The sequence below is a fragment of the Filicampus tigris genome, chromosome 1 (genome assembly GCF_054856515.1).
Source record: "Filicampus tigris isolate MCC_2025a chromosome 1, RoL_Ftig_1.0, whole genome shotgun sequence".
Taxonomy (NCBI): domain Eukaryota; kingdom Metazoa; phylum Chordata; class Actinopteri; order Syngnathiformes; family Syngnathidae; genus Filicampus; species Filicampus tigris.
In genome coordinates this window covers 4,827,501-4,848,096 of record NC_141217.1, presented here as the reverse complement: position 1 = coordinate 4,848,096, position 20,596 = coordinate 4,827,501, and the positions used below count along the sequence as shown (strand labels likewise).

At 41.5% G+C, this 20,596-nt stretch overlaps 1 protein-coding gene across 2 annotated transcripts in view; it reads left to right on the top strand.

Annotated features, from left to right (window-relative positions):
• Positions 1-20,596, top strand: part of LOC147152564 (lysine-specific demethylase 6A-like) — a 59,226-nt gene that overhangs the window by 10,345 nt on the left and 28,285 nt on the right. For both annotated transcript variants that reach the window (XM_086048522.1, XM_086048525.1), the window contains exons 3-11: positions 11,431-11,539; positions 11,684-11,733; positions 13,078-13,136; positions 16,834-16,954; positions 17,046-17,100; positions 17,778-17,812; positions 18,352-18,445; positions 18,527-18,653; positions 19,059-19,157. In XM_086048522.1, coding sequence (XP_085904648.1) covers positions 11,431-11,539; positions 11,684-11,733; positions 13,078-13,136; positions 16,834-16,954; positions 17,046-17,100; positions 17,778-17,812; positions 18,352-18,445; positions 18,527-18,653; positions 19,059-19,157 — 749 coding nt within the window. The remainder of the gene's footprint in view (positions 1-11,430; positions 11,540-11,683; positions 11,734-13,077; positions 13,137-16,833; positions 16,955-17,045; positions 17,101-17,777; positions 17,813-18,351; positions 18,446-18,526; positions 18,654-19,058; positions 19,158-20,596) is intronic.

The window sequence follows — 20,596 nt, the reverse complement described above, 5'->3', positions numbered from 1 at the left end:
CAAGTATTCTTTACTGGCACTAAGCAACTTTGAGGAGGGAATAACCCTGGCGCAAAAAAATACAGATGTTCTGAATTGCTTAACGGCATACGTGCTTCCTCCTTTCGCTATAAGGACGAAAGTCGATTCAAACGTTTACGCGCTAGTACTGTTGTCATGGCAGAAGCCCCAAAACAAACAAAAAACAAAACAAAAGAATTGTTTAGGGATGCTCCAATCGATCGGGCACCAATAATGAACGGCCAATTTTTCTTAAAATTACGTGATCGGCATATTCAATCAAAGCCTTTTATTACCGATAAAAAAAAATCAGATCACCCGCAGCTCATGCTTCGCAGCCTACAGCCATGAGAGACCAGCCTGCGTGCAGTGTTGCGCCCCCCCCCCCCCCCCCCCCCTCTGCACGCTATGGAGGCACACGGCAATAACAATAACAAACATGTCTGTGCTGCTAACTGCTGTGCGTAGTTTGCGTCTTGTAACATATGCCATGAAAAGATACCTCGCGGGGGGAGCATGGCCACAAGTTTCAACACAACCAACTTAATCCGACCTTTGAAGAACAAGCAATTGGAAGACTATGGTGAGTTTACGAGGCTCACTGCATTGAAGCAGCAGCAAAGCAGCAGCAGCTAGCTACGTGCTACCGGGACGCAAATACTTCACAGACGTAGCTCCACCAGAGAGTCTATTGTCGCATCGAAAGTTTCCTAAAAGAAGGCCTATTATCCTGTTTCAAGTTTTACAAGTGTTAAATGGAGCTCGGATGTCAGTCCTGTGTAGATGTTGAGTCGAACAAGGGAGCTTTTCGCTCGCGTACTGCTTTTAATGGCAATGTTCGAAGGAGGCATATGTATTCCAAAAGACAAAATACACGTGGTATTGAGCTATAATGCGCGGAACATGCGGAAAGCTATGACCGATAATAAATGGCCGACTGAGTTTGGGGTTTATGGCACGCACGCTGCAACTTGTTATGCTTGATGCGTTACTGTCACAGCGCAGTATAAGTGGCATTATTGCTACAGGGGGACGCATTGTAGGGCAACAGACCCACTACATCATTTTATAATTCACAAAAAGATTAACAGTGACTTTTCTCTCGTTGACAAATGCACAAGATAGTTTGTCTATGCACAAGACAAGAAACCAAGTTACTGAGTCGTTTCAATTTAGGAACTCATTGAATAGTTTATTCGAGTGAACCCTGCATGTGACTATTTTTTCCACTTTTATTGTATTCTGAACCATGCAATGTTTAGGTGGTGTAGGTGTTATTCCACAAAACGAAACACCTTTGAGGTCAGAGTAACGATGAGTCTTGAACGCAAACGACAGGACAACGACTTGGTCTTTATTATTTAATAAACAAAAGGTTATACAGAAAAAGTAGTCTTCTGTTTGCCTCTTGGTTTGTTTGCCTGTTTGATTGGTTAAAAAAAACTGTGTCGCTTCTATCATGAGCTGACCTCACCTGACTTTTTGCATAATTAAGTCTTTTGAGACTTAAAAACTGTTACTAAAAGCTGGTAAATTTAAGTTATTCAGTTATCTTTGTGACTGAGTAATTGTTGTATTGTGCCAGCAACGGTTTTGTATTTCTTCATGCTTTTGAAAATATATATATATTTTTGTCAAAATGACGGCAATAATATGGCTGGTTTTTTTTTTCAGATAATATTGCATGATAGCAGTCACCATAAACAAATAAATGTATAGGTATTCCATGTGATCGGTATCGGCTGATCTCACTCATGCATTATTGGTATCGATCGGTGTCATAAAACCTGATCGGGACATCCCTAGAATTGTTTGAACAAAATTAGATTGATTACCTCATCGCTATTCATCTTTCACACAGCCACTGGAAATAGAACTGTAATTCAGCCCAACTTGCAGGTCAGCGTGAGCTCAGGATTTCACGACACGCGCTGGCGCTCATGGTAAATGTGGTTCTTTCGTCCAAACACTACCGCTTTTGTCCACATGATGCCGCCATAATCAACAAAAACTGACAGATGACACAGTGTTGCTTTAAGACAGAGTTGGTAAGATGCGTGTTTTTTTGTTTGTTTTTAAATACCGGTATTTAAAAAAAATGGTATCGAGCCGTTTTTTATGCCGAAAAATCACGGTACTGGTACCGTTATCCCGTGCAACACTACACATGCATTTATTTTGGAGACAAACGTCACACAGTTTCAAGATATTCACACACACAGCCATTCTAACATTCACGTGTTGAAAGGCCATCCCCCCTCCGTCCGCTAGGAGGCAGTGTTGCTGTCTCCATTGAATGGGAGCAGGAGCAAGCTATCGCCTGTTTTTCATTTATAAATTGTGAAAACGTAAAACAGAAAACAAGCCTTTATCTGATCTTCTATTATGTGTTTATTTAACGCAAGCGATGTAGCAGCAGAAGAATGTCTTCCATGTCAAGACAAAACAAGTTGTGTGTGTGAATATCTTTAAATTGTGTAACATTTGTCCCAAAAATAAATGCATTTGCCCGCTGACAAATGCACATCCAACACTTCACAAGCAGAATTAAGTATTTACAAATGATGGGTCGTGATAAATGCTCACACATTTAAAAAAACATGCGGAAATCGTGCATATAGTTGTGGGTCTGAAAAACACATTTGAAAATCACAAATATATTTTGTAGATCTGAAAAATGTGAAAACAGCCCATGTATTTGTGTGATTATTATCGAGTCAAATCTCTCTCCATAAAAGTGTGGGGTGAGTGGCGAATGGTTATTTTTTTGTGCTGGTCTAGCTAAGAATACATTGATCCTACTTGTTTTGCTGCATGAAAAACAAATCTTTCATTGCATAATAAAAATGTCATACCTTTAGGTTCATGTAAAATAGCGCAACATTCAACCTCTATATCAAATATAGATATATCTATATCAAATTCTTCCAACATCCTTGCAGCCTCAGCAATTTTCAAATCGCAAAGCCTGCAATTAAAAAAAAAAAAAGTGGTTGCTCAATAGGCTTTATACAGTACAGGCCAAAAGTTTGGACACACCTCATTCAATACATTTTATTTTCATGACTATTTACATTGTAAATTTTCACCGAACGCATCCAAACTATGAATGAATGGAGTTATGTACCTCACAAAAAAGGTGAAATAACTGAAAACATGTTTTATATTCTAGTTTCATCACAATAGCCACACTTTGCTCTGATTATAGCACACTCTTGGCATTCTCTCTATCCATAAGCAGTATAATGACTTATTTACCTCAGGACATTGAACAATTTTCTCAAATTCACACCATTTAGATGGTGAAAAACAATATTAAAAATCATTTGGGACAAAGTGGTTAACTCACAGGCTTTACATGGATACTTGAGACATGTAGGATGAATGAAGATTTGTAGACTTGTTTGAATTCTCCAATGTCCAATCCGTTCATCAGAATAGACGTTTTAAAGCAGTGTGACACAGATTGATGGAAACAACAAGATTTATCAAGAAGAAGTTCATTCATGTATTTATCACAACACTTTTATTGAAAACCCGTTTAAAAAAAATAGTTTGAAAACAGTTCTCTCTTCTCAGCCAAGCCCTGGTGGTTCGCCACCGTTTGCAAGCACATAAATGAGTACGACGACGTCACGATGCATTTACGTCAAGACAGAACGAAGTGTGTGTTCACTGTCCATCTCTCGAGTCACACACACACACACAGAGCAAGAGGGTGAGAGAGAGCGTGATCGTGCACGCTGGTCACAACAAGTTAGCGTTCACTCAGCGATTCTGTAACATTTGGCAGCTCTGCGTTTTGTCTTATAAACGCTGTCCTATTTTCAGTTTTGTGTTTCAACATCATCATTTGAGGGGCAGTATACACAAATTACATCGCAAACAGCAATGCGAATCCGTCTATTTCGAGCCTTGGAGTGTAGTTCTTGCCTGTTTAACTGATGATTCTCTCTTTGTTGCATACCGCCACCTACTGTACATAAATAGCAATGCAGTTTACTCAAGCAAATATATGTGTCATATAACAAAGACACACGAGTCAAGCAGGGCGTGTTTCCGTCAGTCGTCAGCGAGATGGGCGTCCGTCAGTGACAAACTGAGAGGTCCGTCGGTACTTGATCTGTTTAGTGATGATTACACTGATGGGCGAAAATCCACTTCTGTCAGTGCTTGGTCATTTTGGGAGGTTTTTCGAAGAGTGACGTCACAGCAGGGATGGCGCTACACCGGGGCTAGCGGGGGCGATAGTCCTATCAGAAATGTGTAGTCCCAGTTGAGCCCAGCCAGCATTTTATTTGATATGCTAAAATATATTTTTTAATTATTTTGTCAGCCCCCTATGTATCAGTCAAGTCTAAAGGGGGTTTAGACCCGCTAGACTAAAACATCTTGGAGCCCTCGCATCACAGACAGTCAAATCTGATATGTGTATTTGGAGCTGTTCAGACTGTGCCACATCCTCTTCAAATACGAAATGAAACTACCTCCCAAATGTGGGTTCAATCTGTCTCAAAAAAAAAAAAAAAAGGATTTCATGTGCAATACAAGTGTTTATTTTATTTTTCTTTAGCACAGTGCATTTTCCCGATTTAGCCCTCTGATTTCTATGTTTAAAAAAAAAAAAGTTGCCCAAGAAGAGTGAAATAGATTTCTTTTTGTATTTATAGATCATTTCACTGTAATGCAAGTCTGCATAATGTATAGTTTGGGTTCCATTTTAAAATGCACTAAAGAATTACAGCTTAAGATTTTAAGGCCAAAGTATTGCCATCAATTTAAGTTGCTCCCTCATTTATAAACATGTCAGGAATGATGGCGAAGCCCCTCGTGAGACATCTCTCTAAAACCTACGGTCGTTTTTTGGAGTCACCCTTGAAAACCTGATATTTTCGCCACCAACAAAATAATTAATATCTCAGCCCCTGTAGCAGATGGAAACATAATTCCAAAAGAATTTGAGAGTTTAGACATGTGGCTTTCACACAGGCACGAGTTTATTAATCTTCACGGTTTCAGTCGAAGATGCAAGTGAAGCACTATTTTTAATTTTAAAAAATCAAGTGGTAATTACCATGCTGTATTCTCTTACAAAGGCGTTGAAATCGACATTGTCTCCAAACATATATCTTAACCATACATCACATTTGGATGGTTTCACGGCTTTAAAATTTCCGAGCGTGTCGTCTATATCAGTGGTTTTCAAACTTTTTTGAGTCAAGGCACATTTATTTCATTGAAAAAATCCCGCAGCACACCACCAACAGAAATAGTAAAAAAAAAAAAAGCTTATTTTAACAATAAAAAAGTGTTATATTGTTTATGTAAGCATTTTTTTAACATTGAAGAATGACGTTATATTATAACGTCTTGTATAGGAATTAAATAAACACAAAGAAAAAAGTATTTTATAACGCTTCATATTGATACTTACTCTGTGAAACATGGGCCTGTTTGGGAAAACATGCGTCACTAATTCGCTTGTCTCTAAACAAAGACAATTAGCTACCTGCTGCTGCTGCTGCCGCCACCCGCTGGTATGGAAGAGTACTACAATGTAGTAAAGACATGATTACGCTGCCAGGGGCTAGACCGCACTGGAACACAAATTAGATAATTTCCCACGGCACACCTGACAATGTCTCGCGGCACACCAGTTTGAAAAACACTGCTCTGTATCACTGCCGTGACTTATAGCAGAGCTCCTGCGATTGACGGCTCCGCCATTACTCCTCGGATATGCTCCGACAATTCACGACACCGCCACATGTATATTCTGATGCATTTCATTGGCTAAGAGACTGAGAATTGGATTGAAAAAAGAAAATGACGTATACGATCTCCGGCTTTAAAGGGAGAAACACGCATCAGTGCTCCCGGCTTTAGTGGTAGAAACGTGGTTTTGTGCTCCCGTCCTTAAAGAGGAAGGCAACGCAAACCTTTTTTCTTTGAAGAATATGTTCTATGCAAGCCCACTAGTTGAAATAGGACATTCTGATCAATATTGCGTTTGTGCAATAAGAGTTAATGCACTCGTTTTTAGCCATCTGTGGGGGTGGCCATTTTGTCTATTGTCGACTGAGAATGACATCACAACTGCTCACTACGACCAATCACTGCTCAGATTCAGAAGACAAAATGGCCGCCCCCACAGATGGGTAAAAACAAGTGGATTTTGCTGCTTAACTTATATTCCACAAATGCAAAATTAATCAGAATGCCATGTTTCAACTAGTGGGCCTGGTGGGAACATATTTTAGAAAAAAATGTCTTTGGGTAGACTTCCCTTTTAATGAGTTGAGTTTAATAAAAGTTGAATGTATCATCTTAATTGTCATTACGATTAGCTTGTATATAGGGGTGGGCGATCTGGCCAAAATATCATATCACAATTTTTTAAAAATACAATCACGATCCCGATTTTATCCTGATTCGTTTTTTAAGTCTAATTTGTACATTTCTGACCATTTTCATCATGTTGAACATATAAAACATATTTAAAATGTGTATTAAACTCTAAAAGAAAAAAAATGACATTTTAAGTCAGCTAAGCTTTCTGAACAGGTTTTAATTTGAATAGTGACAATTTTTATCAAAATGTGCTTTGAAGAGTCTTTTAAAGCCCTCGTTTTCCATTGTTTTAATGGGAATCATGTCTTCAGCAAGGTAATAAGTCACTGCCCCAGTTACTGCTCGCTTGTTTTTCATATGGAGTGCTCTTGTATTTAACTTTGTTACCGTGGGTTGCGTTAGCTTGGAGCTGCCTCTGGCTATCATGTGTCCGTTTGCTTTGGATGTCGGCGCTGACGTCCGAACCGAGTCTCTGCAAACTTAGCAAATAACTGGTTTGCGCTTTTTGCTGGTAGTCTATGTTCATTCCCCTTTAAGGCAGAGTACAGCGTGTGTAGTCACGTGACACCACCCATCCAGTCTGAACAAGGGAGAGAAATAGACGATGAGGAAATGGCTGATGGTTGAAATGAAGAAGCGGCTGACACAGCTGAAGACGAAGTAACGGTAGTAGAGTTGATCCTGTTGTGCTCGTCGCGAAAAGAAATTCGACACCTTTCGTTTGGAAGTATTTTGGGTTCCAAAAAGATTATGTTGAGCAAACACGTCCAACCTTTTTCACCACCTAGAGTACATGCTGTTGAGTTTGAAGACGTGCGGGCGACACTATACGAGAGAACGTCTACCAAAGCGAAGGATATGGCTCCGGTGGAGCGCACGGGGTTTAAACGCCTCATGAAAGTAGCCGACAAATACACAATACCATCGCGAAAGTATTTTTTGCCAACCACGCTTCCCAATATATACAACACTGAGAGGGAGACGGTTACTGCCGAGCTTAGACTTGTCAAGCATTTTGCAGCCACATTCGACCTGTGGTCAAGTCGCACCATGGAGCCCGGTATGAGCCTGACTGTGCATTAGGCGACAAGTGGCAACTGCGCACCAGGGTGATCAAGACAGCATATTTGCCCGCTGATGCTCTCTGCATGGGACCTCAAATAAGAGAACCTTGTCACCATCACAACGGACAAGTTAAGCCCCTCTTGCTTTTAATCATCAGTGTTACGCTGTCATTTTTGCACATGGGTCATGGTACTATTTAACATGTTTGTTAAAAAGATGTAAAACACTGTCCACCTTTCATTTGACAGTAGATATTTGCAGTTATTAATTTAATTATTTTTTTAAGTTTTATCATTTTGTTAACAAGCCACACTACCTCGTTTGCACATGGCAATATTTATATTTGTTTCCAAAAGACATTGCCACCACAAAGACGTTACCGCCGTGTGACATTGTTCAAGTCATGCAAGCTATTATGAATGTTTATACATGAATGGTTACAAGAGATTTTCATACTTTTATATTTCATTGAAAGTAAAGTGTGCCAGTTGGTCAATAAATCAACAAAAAAGCAGTTTATTTCCATTTCCTGCAGTTATTTTCAGCTGGCATAAATATACTGTGGTCTGCGATTGATCGCGATTTTATCATTATCGAGGTAAAACTTCCCAATTTATCGTGATATTGATTTGAGGTCATATTGCCCAGCACTAGCGGGGAGTGTCACGTACTGTGCACTGTGCGTGCTGTGATTGGTTGGTCGGGTATACGCGTCAGAGGCTTTGCGCCGCCATAGAGCTAAACTGTTTAGAATGTGCCATGTAGACGATCAAACGATCTGTCGGCTTTATGACCTTAACGATCTAATATCGTCATATCGCCCACCCCTACTTGTATATAAAGAATTCAAGCTGTAAGCGATTGATGGTTACGATGAGAGCAGCAGCTTGCTGCGATTTATATATTATCCGATTAGTCAACTAATCGTGACTCGTGTTAGTGATTAGTCGACTACCAAAATAATCGTTTGTGGCAGCCCTACATGTAAATGACCACTTATCAAGTCCCAAAAAAACTATCATGTCCATTTTTTTCACATCGAGCAATAAGTCCATATATTAATTATCGTGACAGGCCTTACCTACTGGATAATCCTGCTCCCGTGAATTTTTTAACGTTTACTGTCCCAATCCCGTGATGAATAGTAACGTTGACTTCCATTCCGTGGGAATCCTGCGGGATTCCCGATAAAATGTCAGCCTTTACACCAGATCACATTGATGTTTCACCAGCAAGCATTAAATGTGGCTTTTTCAAGCCTTCTTCACTAAATGATTATGCTATGCATTGTACACCAGAGGCAGAGAGTCCTGGGAGTTTTATATGTGGCTGCCAAGAATACAGAATATATTATGGTGTATGGCTGAAGTAAAAATACCGCATTTTCTGGACTATAACATGCATCTTTATATAAGTCGCACCCACTCTATTTTTTTTAAGTAATGGAAGAAAAAACATATAAGCCTTACCTTTGTATAAGCCACACCTATCAATGTTGAAAAATAGGGTCCGTCCGCGTTGCGTCATCGCTCACGTTGCTACCGGGGTAGTATATTGGGAGCGCACTGGAGGCGACGTGACTACTGCTGTTACACGCAAGATGAACTCGCTGTGTTTCTCACTGGATTTATAAACATGGTGAACCGTTGCTGTGTTAGGGGGTGCAGCATTGCCACCCATGATCCCAAGGAAGAAAATTTAACAACGGACTGAGTTTTTATAGGTTTCCTGCTTGGCGGAAAACCAAGGGAACCCTCATTTTGATTTGAACATGTCAAAACAAAGTCGGATGGCTTTATCAGCTGTAAGATCAAAACTATTCACCATAAACAACCTTCCGTCTTGGGTGAGAGTATGCGCCGTACATTTTCATAGCGGTAAGTAGGGCTGAATGATTTTAGGAAAAAATTGTACTGCGATTTTTCTGACTGATATTGCGATTTCGATTTAATTTGCGATTTTCTTGAAATCAAGCTTCAGTGCAATAGTCACAATGTACAGTAACATTTACAAACATGACACAAAATGCCATTATACCATCAAAAACATTAAAAGCTATTACCCTAATAATGCAAGGACACTAAAGAGGTTTTGTGAGGGAGGCAGCCCCTTTTCAAGTTTTTCAAAATGGTTCAAGTATTACTGTACCACTTGCTGTCAAGTATAATTATGCATTAATGTGCAATTGTGTGTGTATAAAAATCACTTTTTAACCCCAAAATGTTTTACGTTTTGTGCTAATGTACATGTTCTTTGTACATAAGTCAATATTTTTCCTATATTTTTGCTAGAGACTTAACTGCTGCAAACAGAGACTGAGGGCTTAGCGCTATGGCTTGAAACACTTATTTGAATTTTTTGGTCCTAACAGTAATGGTGAGTGTAAAAATCACAGCGAGAATATTTGTGATTGGGTTAATTATGCCGTTGGCGAGTTCCGGCTGGTGTTAGAGCGTGTGCTAAATTGTTAATGTAGCCCTCGCCTTATTTTTTGTCTTGATGCGCATGTGCTGATTTTAATACAACATTTCTGTTCGTAACTGCTGGATCTCCACCCTTACGCGGTTCTAGTCAGGCTTTAGTAAAAAGTTTACTGTACACCTAAGCACTTATTTCGCCTTTCACAACTCTGCATTTCACTTTAGCGATTAGCACACATAGCGACCCCTCATTCGCCTTCGCGGTGAAAACGCTACTTGTTAGTGGGAACGTATATTTGTCACAACGAAGGAGATGATGCACAGCTCGTTGCTGCTTTGCACTGACTTACATATTGTATAAATAAATACCGTGCTGCTACAGGGCAAGCTAGCTTAGCGCCTAGCATTTAAGCAGCCGCAAACGAAATGACTTCCGGGAGTACGGGCGACAGCGTGTAGTAAGACAACGCTTTTTTTTTTTAACCAGTTCGGTGCTGGACCTGCCCACAGTAGCATGCCACTAATGGTGAGCGTGGGGGATAAATGCCCTTTAAAGAAACCGCATCTTTGGCGATCTTGAAATCACGTTGTCTGAGATCGCGATTTCGGTCCCAAAATGATAAATCGTTCAGCCCTAGCTGTAAGTTAAAACTAAAGTTTAGAAAACTCTTGCTTTCTTTTTTTAAGTCACATAAGTGCATGCGCTCAGTGAGTGAGGTAAAAGGAAAGAACAAATGATCAGCGATCACATACACTGTTAAAAAGTACGTTCGTTTGTGTAGCTTAAGTGGACGGTTCACAAGCACAACACACAGCACGTAACTTAGTCCAAATGACGGTGTCGTTATTGTTACCCGCCTTCATCATCTGCAGGTCCTTCACCCCCCACCCCCCCACGTTTCTAAATTGCACATAAGAGGCTAAAGATTTATAATGTTCAAATTGCTCAGAAGTGTAGGCACTCACACTACACACAAGGTACACAAAAATATCCAGCGCACACAAAGGAGGAAGTAGGTCCGGTTCGTAGCTCCACTCAGTATTGGGAATTCTGTATCTGTATCCGGATCCAAACCATTTCATAATGTCTATTTTTGCAAGGTATCAGTCTCCGGCTTCACTGTCTAATTTATCCATGTAAAGCCCCGCCAATTTCTCGCATTCAAGCATGTTTTTGAATCGACAAATACACGGCCTTTAACATGCAGCTGCCACTCTAGTTTGTCACGTAATTCATAACCTAGTGCTTAGCACCCTCGAATCTTGAACTCCTCCACCTGCAGTCACATCCTGTTAATGGCAATTGTATTGTATTGTAATTCCAGTCAAACCGCCACTACAGGTGGAAGAAAAATCCACTGAATAGCAGCACTGGACTATAATATGCATGGTTCAAAACCTAGGAAAAAAGTAGCGGCTTATTGTCTGTAAAATACGGTAATGGGAATTTATTCATGGCCTGGAAGCAGTTCAGCATGACATTACACTCTGTGGTTCAGTCTATGTCCCTAATTTCTCTTTGAATATTGGAGACATTGTTTAATCTCTAAAGCCCGAGTAAAGTGCATGACGCGTGTGTATATGTTCCCCCCAGGCTGTCCGCTGCTATGATTCACTCATCCTCAAGGCGGAGGGAAAAGTAGAGCCTGAGGTGTTTTGCCAGCTAGGCCACTTCAACCTCCTCTTGGAGGCTTACCCAAAAGGTGAGTCTGTACTGAGGACCCCCCTTTCATACCGTAGGCTCATTTCAAATCTGCCGCTTCCTATGCTATGCTTTCCTACATGCGCTTTTAAGTAATCTGGCCTCTCAGTAACTGTGGTCCTCCCTCTTTTTCTCCCATTTACAGCATTATCGGCATACCAGAGGTACTACAGTTTACAGTCAGACTACTGGAAGGTAAGCAACCACAATCATTTTCACATTGTGTACATCATTAAAGTTGGACTGGACCAGTGGTCGGCAACCCGCGGCTCGGGAGCCGCATGCGGCTCTTTCATCATTATGTTGCGGCTTTGTTGCTTGGGAAAATTAATTATACTGACTTATTTAAGTGCATGTTATTTGTCTCAAAAACATGCATCCTGTCTTATTAAAAGTCAACGTTTTTAACTTCTCTCTTCAGACATTGTGCAATTTTGCTGATCAGCATTCGCCTTCTTCAGAGACGTTTGACAGCACTGTCATGACACGTTAGCAGGCAGCCGGCGTGCTCCGAAAGCCCAGCAACACCAAAACTGCACAATATCTGAATAAAGTATTTTATAGTTTGTTCGTTTGTTCAATCGTAGTTGTTGTAAATTGTAAGTTTGTGACCTCGAAATATGAATTATAAATATTTGTAGTCACGAAAATCTCGTAAGTCCAAATATGGTGAAATTCATTTTTTAATTCTATTTATTTTTCACCACAAATCGATTCTAATGGTCCGTCTCTACTTCGTCTGTAATTTATATGTAATTCTAACCAATTTAAATAGCAAATACTCAAAGCATGATTTCGCTGCCAGGGGTGTGTGCGACACAATGACGTGTCTTCCGTCTGCTGAATGCTGCCTTTTTTTCTTTTCGGCAATATTGAGCAAAAATAGTAAGGATTACATTGGATTGTTTAATATGGATCAATGAGATGCTTCGATGCAAAATGACCCCAATCACGTGTGTCGTAAGGTTAGTCTCCGTTTCATTTTAATATGCACTTTAGACACGGATAGTTGTATCATTGTTTTATTTACTGCATCACTCATGGCTTTAAACCTGAAAGAAGGCGTTTTGTGAAGGCTTTGTAGCCAAAATGAAGATGTATTGTATTGGGCAAGTGTGTTTGCTGATGTAAATTTTCAAAGGCTGGGGGCACGATGGGGTCTTCACATGAGCGCGGACTCTGAAGTATTCGGATGTTACCGGTTTGGTTTTTGTACTTTTTTAATCAATTCAAGCATCAAATTACCAATTGAATGTATTTTGTAGGTTGTGTTATGTGGACGTGAGTGTGCGATAGCAATATAAGTCATTATACAACTTGAACGAAGCGGTGCATGGGAACTCAAACAAGCTGGCGTTTTTGGGGGGTTAATGTCAAAAAGTGTTTGCGGCTCCCAATGCTTTCTTTTCCGTGAAAACCGGGGCGAAATGGCTCTTTGACTGTTAAAGGTTGCCGACCCCTTGGCTAGACTATATGATGATGATGATGGGCTTCATTCTGTTTTACTCATCTGAATAAAAGTCTTCTGATCACACACAGAATGCTGCCTTTCTGTATGGTCTGGGAATGGTCTACTTCCACTACAACGCCTTTCAGTGGTGAGTAATTTTGATTGTTATCTTTTATGCCGTGCCTGTTTAATACAGAACCACATGTATTTAGGCAGGTGATAATATTGGCCACACTGTACATATACAGGGCAGCAGTAGCTCATCTATTAGCAACATGGCAAGATTTCCCAAAAATGACAGTTTGTCGAAGTATTGCATCTGGTTGGAACGGCCTCTTCAACTTGAGTTCAACGCAACAAGAATTTTGAAAATCGGATGATGCGCTCTGTTTTTTTGTGTCTGAAATAATGGCCCTTTTTGGGGAATGATTTTGTGTAGTATCGCCAATAGAAAATTTGGTCAAAATCGCCTTCAAATAAGACATTTAAACAGTATAACAGGTCACGCCCTCTCCAAATGGCTGACAAGTTTTCGTTAAAAGTATTCGTCATTGAGCTTGTACAGGACAAAATTCCAAGGGGTTCTCCAAGTCAACACATCAAAATTACTGAGACGTTTCAAATGGTGTCCCGTGCCCTAAAAAAATGTGTTAAATAGTGCAACTGGAGTGATACAGTTCGAGTCCTCCGGTGGACAAAACAAAACAAAAAAAATATTTTTAAAAAAACAAACAAAAGACAACTACTTGTTGGAGATGCTAATTTGCTCCTTGACTACTGTCAAGGTGCCTTTTAAGCAAGGCCCTCACCCTCTAGCTCAGGGTTGTCAAATTCATTGCACTGTAGTTCAGATGCCAAATCATAGTTTTGAAGCCCACATCAAAGCTGATCATTTTACTACAAATCGAGCGTCCGTCATTCGTCATCCTTCAGCAGCAAGGGTACCCTTGGTCGTCCGTCATTCGCCTTTTTTCTCGGCGGTAAAAAAAAAAAAAAATAGTACCCGTCTATAGGCCGGTCCTCCTCTAATTTTAAACAGGCTGCAGTCTGCGATTCCGATTAAACTTTCACTAGTGCCACGGAAGTGTGACAGCGTTTAAAATAGCGCCAAAGTCACATTTTGAATAGAGGCTCTCTTGTTTTGGTGAACGCTTTGATCTTGTGTATCGTTTGCCAAGACAATTACATACAACTGCATTATGCCTTTCAGCATCTACTGTACTACCACAAATATGTCAATCAGTGTGCATTATGGGATTATATGTACATTAGGGCTCCGTTTATATGGGGAAAATGTGTGAAGAAAATGCATGAAATAAAATTAAACTGGGTAGAAAACACATACTTGTGGTCTTCAGTATATTTGTGTTTTGGAAAATCGTCCCTCGGCAACACTGGGCGACTTCCCTCTTGTGAAAGTGTTTGATTATCCTTCTTTTAAACGCACTTTACACTTTTTTGTTTTTTCGACACGGGATGGGGGAACTCAAAGTTGTTTTGGGTGACTGGGGAATGGCTCGTGTTGGATGTTCTTGGGGCAGACGAAAGACATGGCCGAGCCAGAGGGTGTGGCGTTGTGCAACCAAGGAAGATGCTCGGGGCTTAGCTGTACGGGCTCCAAGCACTTCATTGAAGTCTCGTTGCGGCCACCTGATGTTCTCAATGGTTCTAAGAGCCCTGCTATCAAAGCCTACGATTCTTGCAGCCAGAGTGTCATTCATGGGCAATGTTTCTGAACCATAAAGCAGGATGGAGTGTATGGCTGAGTTGTAAATCCGTAGCTTCGTCTTGCGTGAGATGGTTTGGAGCCGTTGCCGGTACACCCGGCATATCTAAATATTGCGTCATCGTATTGACAAGTGGTATTTATTTTTTATTTTGTTGGCAAGCACTGTTGTGTTAATACTTTCACCAATCATATGTGTAACTGACCGCGAAGAAAATTGTGGGATTATTTGCAGAGCTGGGCATCGTCTAATCGTCACTAAGTTCCCGTCTTCATATTCAGCCGACCCACGTGGTCCCAGGCCGTCCCTCGTCAGTGACATCCATTCGGCATCGAGAACTTAAATTTACACGTCACACACAGGCGTCACACAAGCAGACGCCGCAAAAAAGAAATAAAATAAAAAATCAAATAAAAACAACACGCGCACCACGTGGTGATCAGTTAAATAAAAACAATATGGGGCACATGTCGTTGCGTCTGTGGGACAGAAAGGTATAGAACACTGTTTTCCTTTTTATTTTTCTTTATTTGGCTGCGTGTCAGGAGTGTGGCACCTGCGTGTGACGTGGTACCGGTTTTTAACGCCATTTGGCTGACTCGGACCGACTGGGACCACGTGGGTCGGCAGACTGGAACTTTTAGACAGTGCCCAGCTTTGATTATTTGCATACGAACATTTGTACTTTGGAACCATGCCTTTTGATGCAAGTTTTGCCGGAGCAATTTTGATGGACCAATTGGCCCTTTGCTGGAGTGGCGAATATGGGAAATATTTATCACGCCACTCCCCATTTCAACTTGGCTCATCTCCATCCCACTCTGTTGAGTTGGGCCCCCCCTGGCTTCATATCTAAAGCCAAGTCTCAAACGTGGGTTTTATAATGGACCGTGATCTTAAATTGGACCAGCAAATCAGCACTGTTGTAAAGTCAAGGTTCTTTCACCTTAGACAGCTAGCCAAGGTAAAGCCCCTCCTTTCCCATCAGCACTTAGAAACAGTCATCCATGCCTTCGTTACATCTCTGCTAAATTACTGCAATGCACTTTATTTTGGAGTAAGCCAGTTGGTCCAAAATGCTGCTGCCCGCCTGCTAACTGGAGCTCGGAAGATCGAGCACATACCACCAATTCTGTCCTCCCTTCACTGGCTCCCAGTGCATTTCAGGGTTCAATTTAAGATTCTCCTATTTGTCTTTAAATCATTAAATGGCCTCGCCCCGGCGTACCTCTCTGAGCTCCTCCACTCCTATGCAACTTCCCGCAGCCTCAGGTCTGCGGACCAGGCGCTGCTCGAGGTGCCGAGGACCAAGCGGAGCCTGAGAGGGGACCGAGCCTTTTCTGTTGCTGGTCCTTCCCTCTGGAACGACCTCCCATTGGCTGTTAGGCAAGCCCCCTCTCTGCCCATTTTTAAAACCCGGTTGAAGACACATTTCTTTTGTCTGGCTTTTGATCAGACCTGAAATTTTTGGCTCTTTTCCGGTATCAATTGTGTATAATGTTTTGTGTTAATTTATTGGCTTCATTTATATTTCATATTATTTATATCTATATTTATTAATATGTGTATCAAAGCCTTTTATTGTTTTTTTTTTCTACTGTTTGCAAAGTGCTTTGTTACAGCTCTAGCTGTTATGAAATGCACTATATAAATAAAATTGTATTGTATTGTCATTGGCGACGTGGTTAACCGGGAGTGCAAACCCTGAATAATCGATTGTAAAAAGATTTGTTAGTGACACAGAGCTGGGTATTTTACCGGCCGGACCAAATAGTAATCACCTATCGGTCTGTCCGTCCATTATTTTAAACCCGCTTCCGTCTGCACTGCCGTCGAGACGCATAGACAGACCAGTCCGTCGGCTAGGCGGAATGCTCAACTCTGGTGGCAGCTACTTCTTGTGTTAAATGTTGAAACTTCGGCTACGTTTTGTCCATTCAAAGTTTTTCTATAATCCTACCCACTTGCAAACTCCTTATGCTGTACTGTGGTAAGATGTCTGTCTTCTCTGTCAGGAAGATTCAACTCTGACCTCAGCTGCCACGTTCTTATTGTTGAAGTTCTCTGCCATCTCGTTGAAACTGTCTTGCTTTTTTCCACCTCTCTTGCCTACACCAGGGCGATCAAAGCATTCCAGGAAGTGTTGTACATTGATCCAGGATTTTCCCGAGCCAAGGAGATCCACCTTCGACTGGGTCTCATGTTCAAGGTCAACACAGACTACGAGTCAAGCTTAAAGGTAGGCCCACCCCTGAATTTGCAAAGTGACTGTGAACAAGTGAGAGCAACTGAAGTGCCTTTCCTGACTTCTGTCTGATGTTCTCTTGCAGCATTTTCAGCTAGCTTTGATTGACTCCAATCCCTGCACTTTGTCCAAAGCTGAAAGTAAGTTCAACCCTCATTATCTGTTTACTCGAAATGTTCATACTGGCACAGAGCACCTTAAGGTGTTATGGCCAGAAAATACTGGACCATGGGTAACACGTTGACCTAACTAAAATGATTAAAGAATATACTGCTAAACATTTATAAATGCTGCACGCACACACACAAGCACGCACATGCTCCACAGAATTATGTTCTCTGACCCGGGTAGAATATTTGTAGACATACTTAAGCTTCCTCATTTCCCCTACCTGCTATGTGCTGTCTTGGAGACAGTCGTCTCCATTTTTGCCCATCCTCTCACTGCGTGTGTGACTAAGTGGGCTTGTGTGTGTCATTCGTCTTCTCTCACACACACACACGCACACACACACGACAAGGGCAGCCCCCATCCTTCTTCCCCCCCTCTCTCTCTCCTCTCCCTCGCTCTATCTGCTGAGAGTCACTCAGGCAGTTTAGATCAGACACTGCGGCGTTCCGCACACAAGAAGGTGCTGCCGCGTTGGTCGCCTCCCTTCTGCTCAGTTAGATTGTGGACAGTCGACCTTGGGCTTCCATTTAACTCACCCTGGAGCACAACTTTGCCAAGTATGCTAGGCCAAGGAGCAAGGGGACAATGACGACGTAAATGCTCTGGAGTGTTGAATAACCTAACTTTATTTTCTTTCCTCTTGCAGTTCAGTTCCACATTGCTCATTTATATGAGATTCAGGTAAGTGTTTTTCTTTCGTTATGGTCCTCTCCTAAGGACACAATTATTGTTTTGTTGGCAGTTATTTTCAGTTCAAGTGAAGAGCTGCCACATTTTGATGCAGTGTTACCAGATAGAAAATATATGTGGTTTTTTTTATGGTAGTAAGTTACCCAGTGAAGTCACAGAAACGCTTATTTTCCGGTCTTTCAGCCAAGTGCTGACAAATGAAAAGGGGGATGAGGGTGCATGAGTGGGTGGCAAGGGCGAGGGGGATAGGAAATTATTCAGAGCCGATCGACGGGGTTGCCACGGAAACGAGAGTCTGTCTCCCCCTCTTTTATATGCTGATGGTGTCTCTCTGTAGAGAGGTAATGTCACTTTCACTGGCTCTTGAGAAGTGTCACTAAGACACCTTGCGCTGTGTCAGAACAAGCGTCTGCTATGAAAGTATCAGCTTGATGGTACATGCTAGTGGCATACAGGGGTGAACATGTGGGGACAGGGGTGTCCAGGTTAATGTTTCTTCTCAAGACTTCTCCGCTGCTCCTCCCATCCAGAAGAGACATCGGGCTGCCAAGGAGGCCTACGAAAGCCTCCTGCAGACAGAGGCTCTTCCTGCACAGGTGAAAGCCACTACCCTCCAACAGCTTGGTAAGAGGCCCCTCAACGTGCACCATTACAATCTGAGGTATACAGTGACTGATTCCCTGTTGGGTGCGTTTGTCACTCCAGGCTGGATGCATCACACAGTGGAGCAGCTTGGGGACAAAGCCAGTAGGGACAGTTATGCTATCCAGTGTCTGCAGAAATCTTTGGAGGCAGATCCCAACTCTGGACAGTCATGGTACTTCCTGGGCAGGTAAGGGGGGTGTACCCTCGCGTTACACTTAATGTAACACACTCATTCAGAAGTAAATGCATGTTGCCTAACTGTTGTATTACCTCCACCAAGAAAGTTATTTTTTTATGGCTTTAATTTTTTTTATTGGACTGGATTACCTGGAATTTTGCACTGATTAAAAAAAAAAAAAAAAGTTTTTTTTAGTTACATGTTAAGAATGTCATATAAAATGTTGACATAAAATAAAAATCACATCTTGCATTTTATTAGAACTCAATGGGGAAAAAAAAAATTTGCTTTGTTGCAGCATTTCATGTGCTCAATGATAGATGCAAGTGGCAAATGTTTAAACCTTGGTGGAAAGCTGCTCTCTCTAAATTCCCTGGTTAGCTGCACATCCCTGAAAGTCGGTGTCTCCTGCAGGTGCTACTCTAGTATTGGAAAGGTCCAGGATGCCTTCATCTCCTATCGGCAATCCATCGATAAATCTGAGGCCAGCGCAGATACCTGGTGCTCTATAGGGTAAAAGCTCATTTCTTTGAAGTGCTTTCATTTTTTGCAGCGAGGACTTGATTTGTCAATTGTCACATCATTTTAACACAAGCTATAAGTCTATATACCTTCCTCTCAGCTTTTAAGCATATATAGCACGGCATGACATGACACTACAACTTTCCATTAAGCTCATAATGTCTTCATCATATTTTATTTGGAAATTTGCGTAATGCAAAAGCAAATTCAGCCACACAGTTTTCTTGAATCAGACTAATTCATGAAGTTGTTGTTGTTGTTCACTGTCAAACAACGACTGAAAATGTTCATTTACATTCAATATCCATGTTTGTCATCACTTGGTTTCTGAAAACATATGAACCGCCTCTTCATCCTTTCGCACACAGAGTGAATGAGGGTGGTGCAGGCAAAGCCGTAGAAAACAGTCTGGACTCTCTTTGAACTCACTGCACTGTCATTGATTCAATCCATGTCACATAGTTTATGCGAGTCATGATGTCGAACAGGATCTTCATTCCCGCCATTAGCCTATCTTCGTTTTTGGCCTTTTTTGTGGATTTTTGTAGGGCTGCTCGATTATGACAAAAATATTAATCACAATTATTTTGGTACGTCAAAATACTTTGTATAAAAACGAAAATACATTAAAGTAAAAAGCATAAGATGCTGTACTTGCATGCATTACTGCTGAGAGGTGGATGGAGAAGGAAGAGAGGAGGGCAAAAAAGGCTAAGTGACTGCCGGTGCGCACAGACACGATTGACACATTGCGCATGCACAATCGCAAGGAATACTGGTCTTTGTAGTACAGGAAGTGCGTGTCTGTGGAAGTGCGAAACCCAGCACAAATACACATGAATGTGCAGTCCCTCTCGATCGTGTCTGTTTGCGCGCCGGCAGTATCTTTCCCTCTTTTGCCCTCCTCTCCTCTTTCTCCATCCACTTCTCAGCAGCAATGCTAAGTACAGCATCTTATGCTTTTTATTTTAATATATTTTCTTTTTTTTTTTATACAAAGTATTTTGACATAAATGTCAACTTTAACGGTGAAATCTGACATATGCGGAGATTCGTGTTCCATTGCCAGTGTATGAACGGAACTTGTTCGTAAAATGAGGACTCCCTGTGTATATATGTGTATTGATACGTTTCGGTATGGCATGTTTGGTTCGGTCCACCTTGCGTACCCTTTCTGATCAGTTTTTATTATTAATGCGATCTTATGCACGGGCGCTATTGACTGTTGCACGCTGGAGAGGAGGGTGGCGGCACAAAAGAGGAGCCAGTACGCCAGAAGCCGTGATAAATCATAAATGCATGGATAAATGGCATCATTATGGCATACGCAAACAAGCCAGAGCTCGAAGGTCCTTCCGTACACTGCGGTCTCCTGTTTGGGAACACTCTGACTTTCCTGTTAAAATCACTGATGGGGAAAGGTCCGTGGA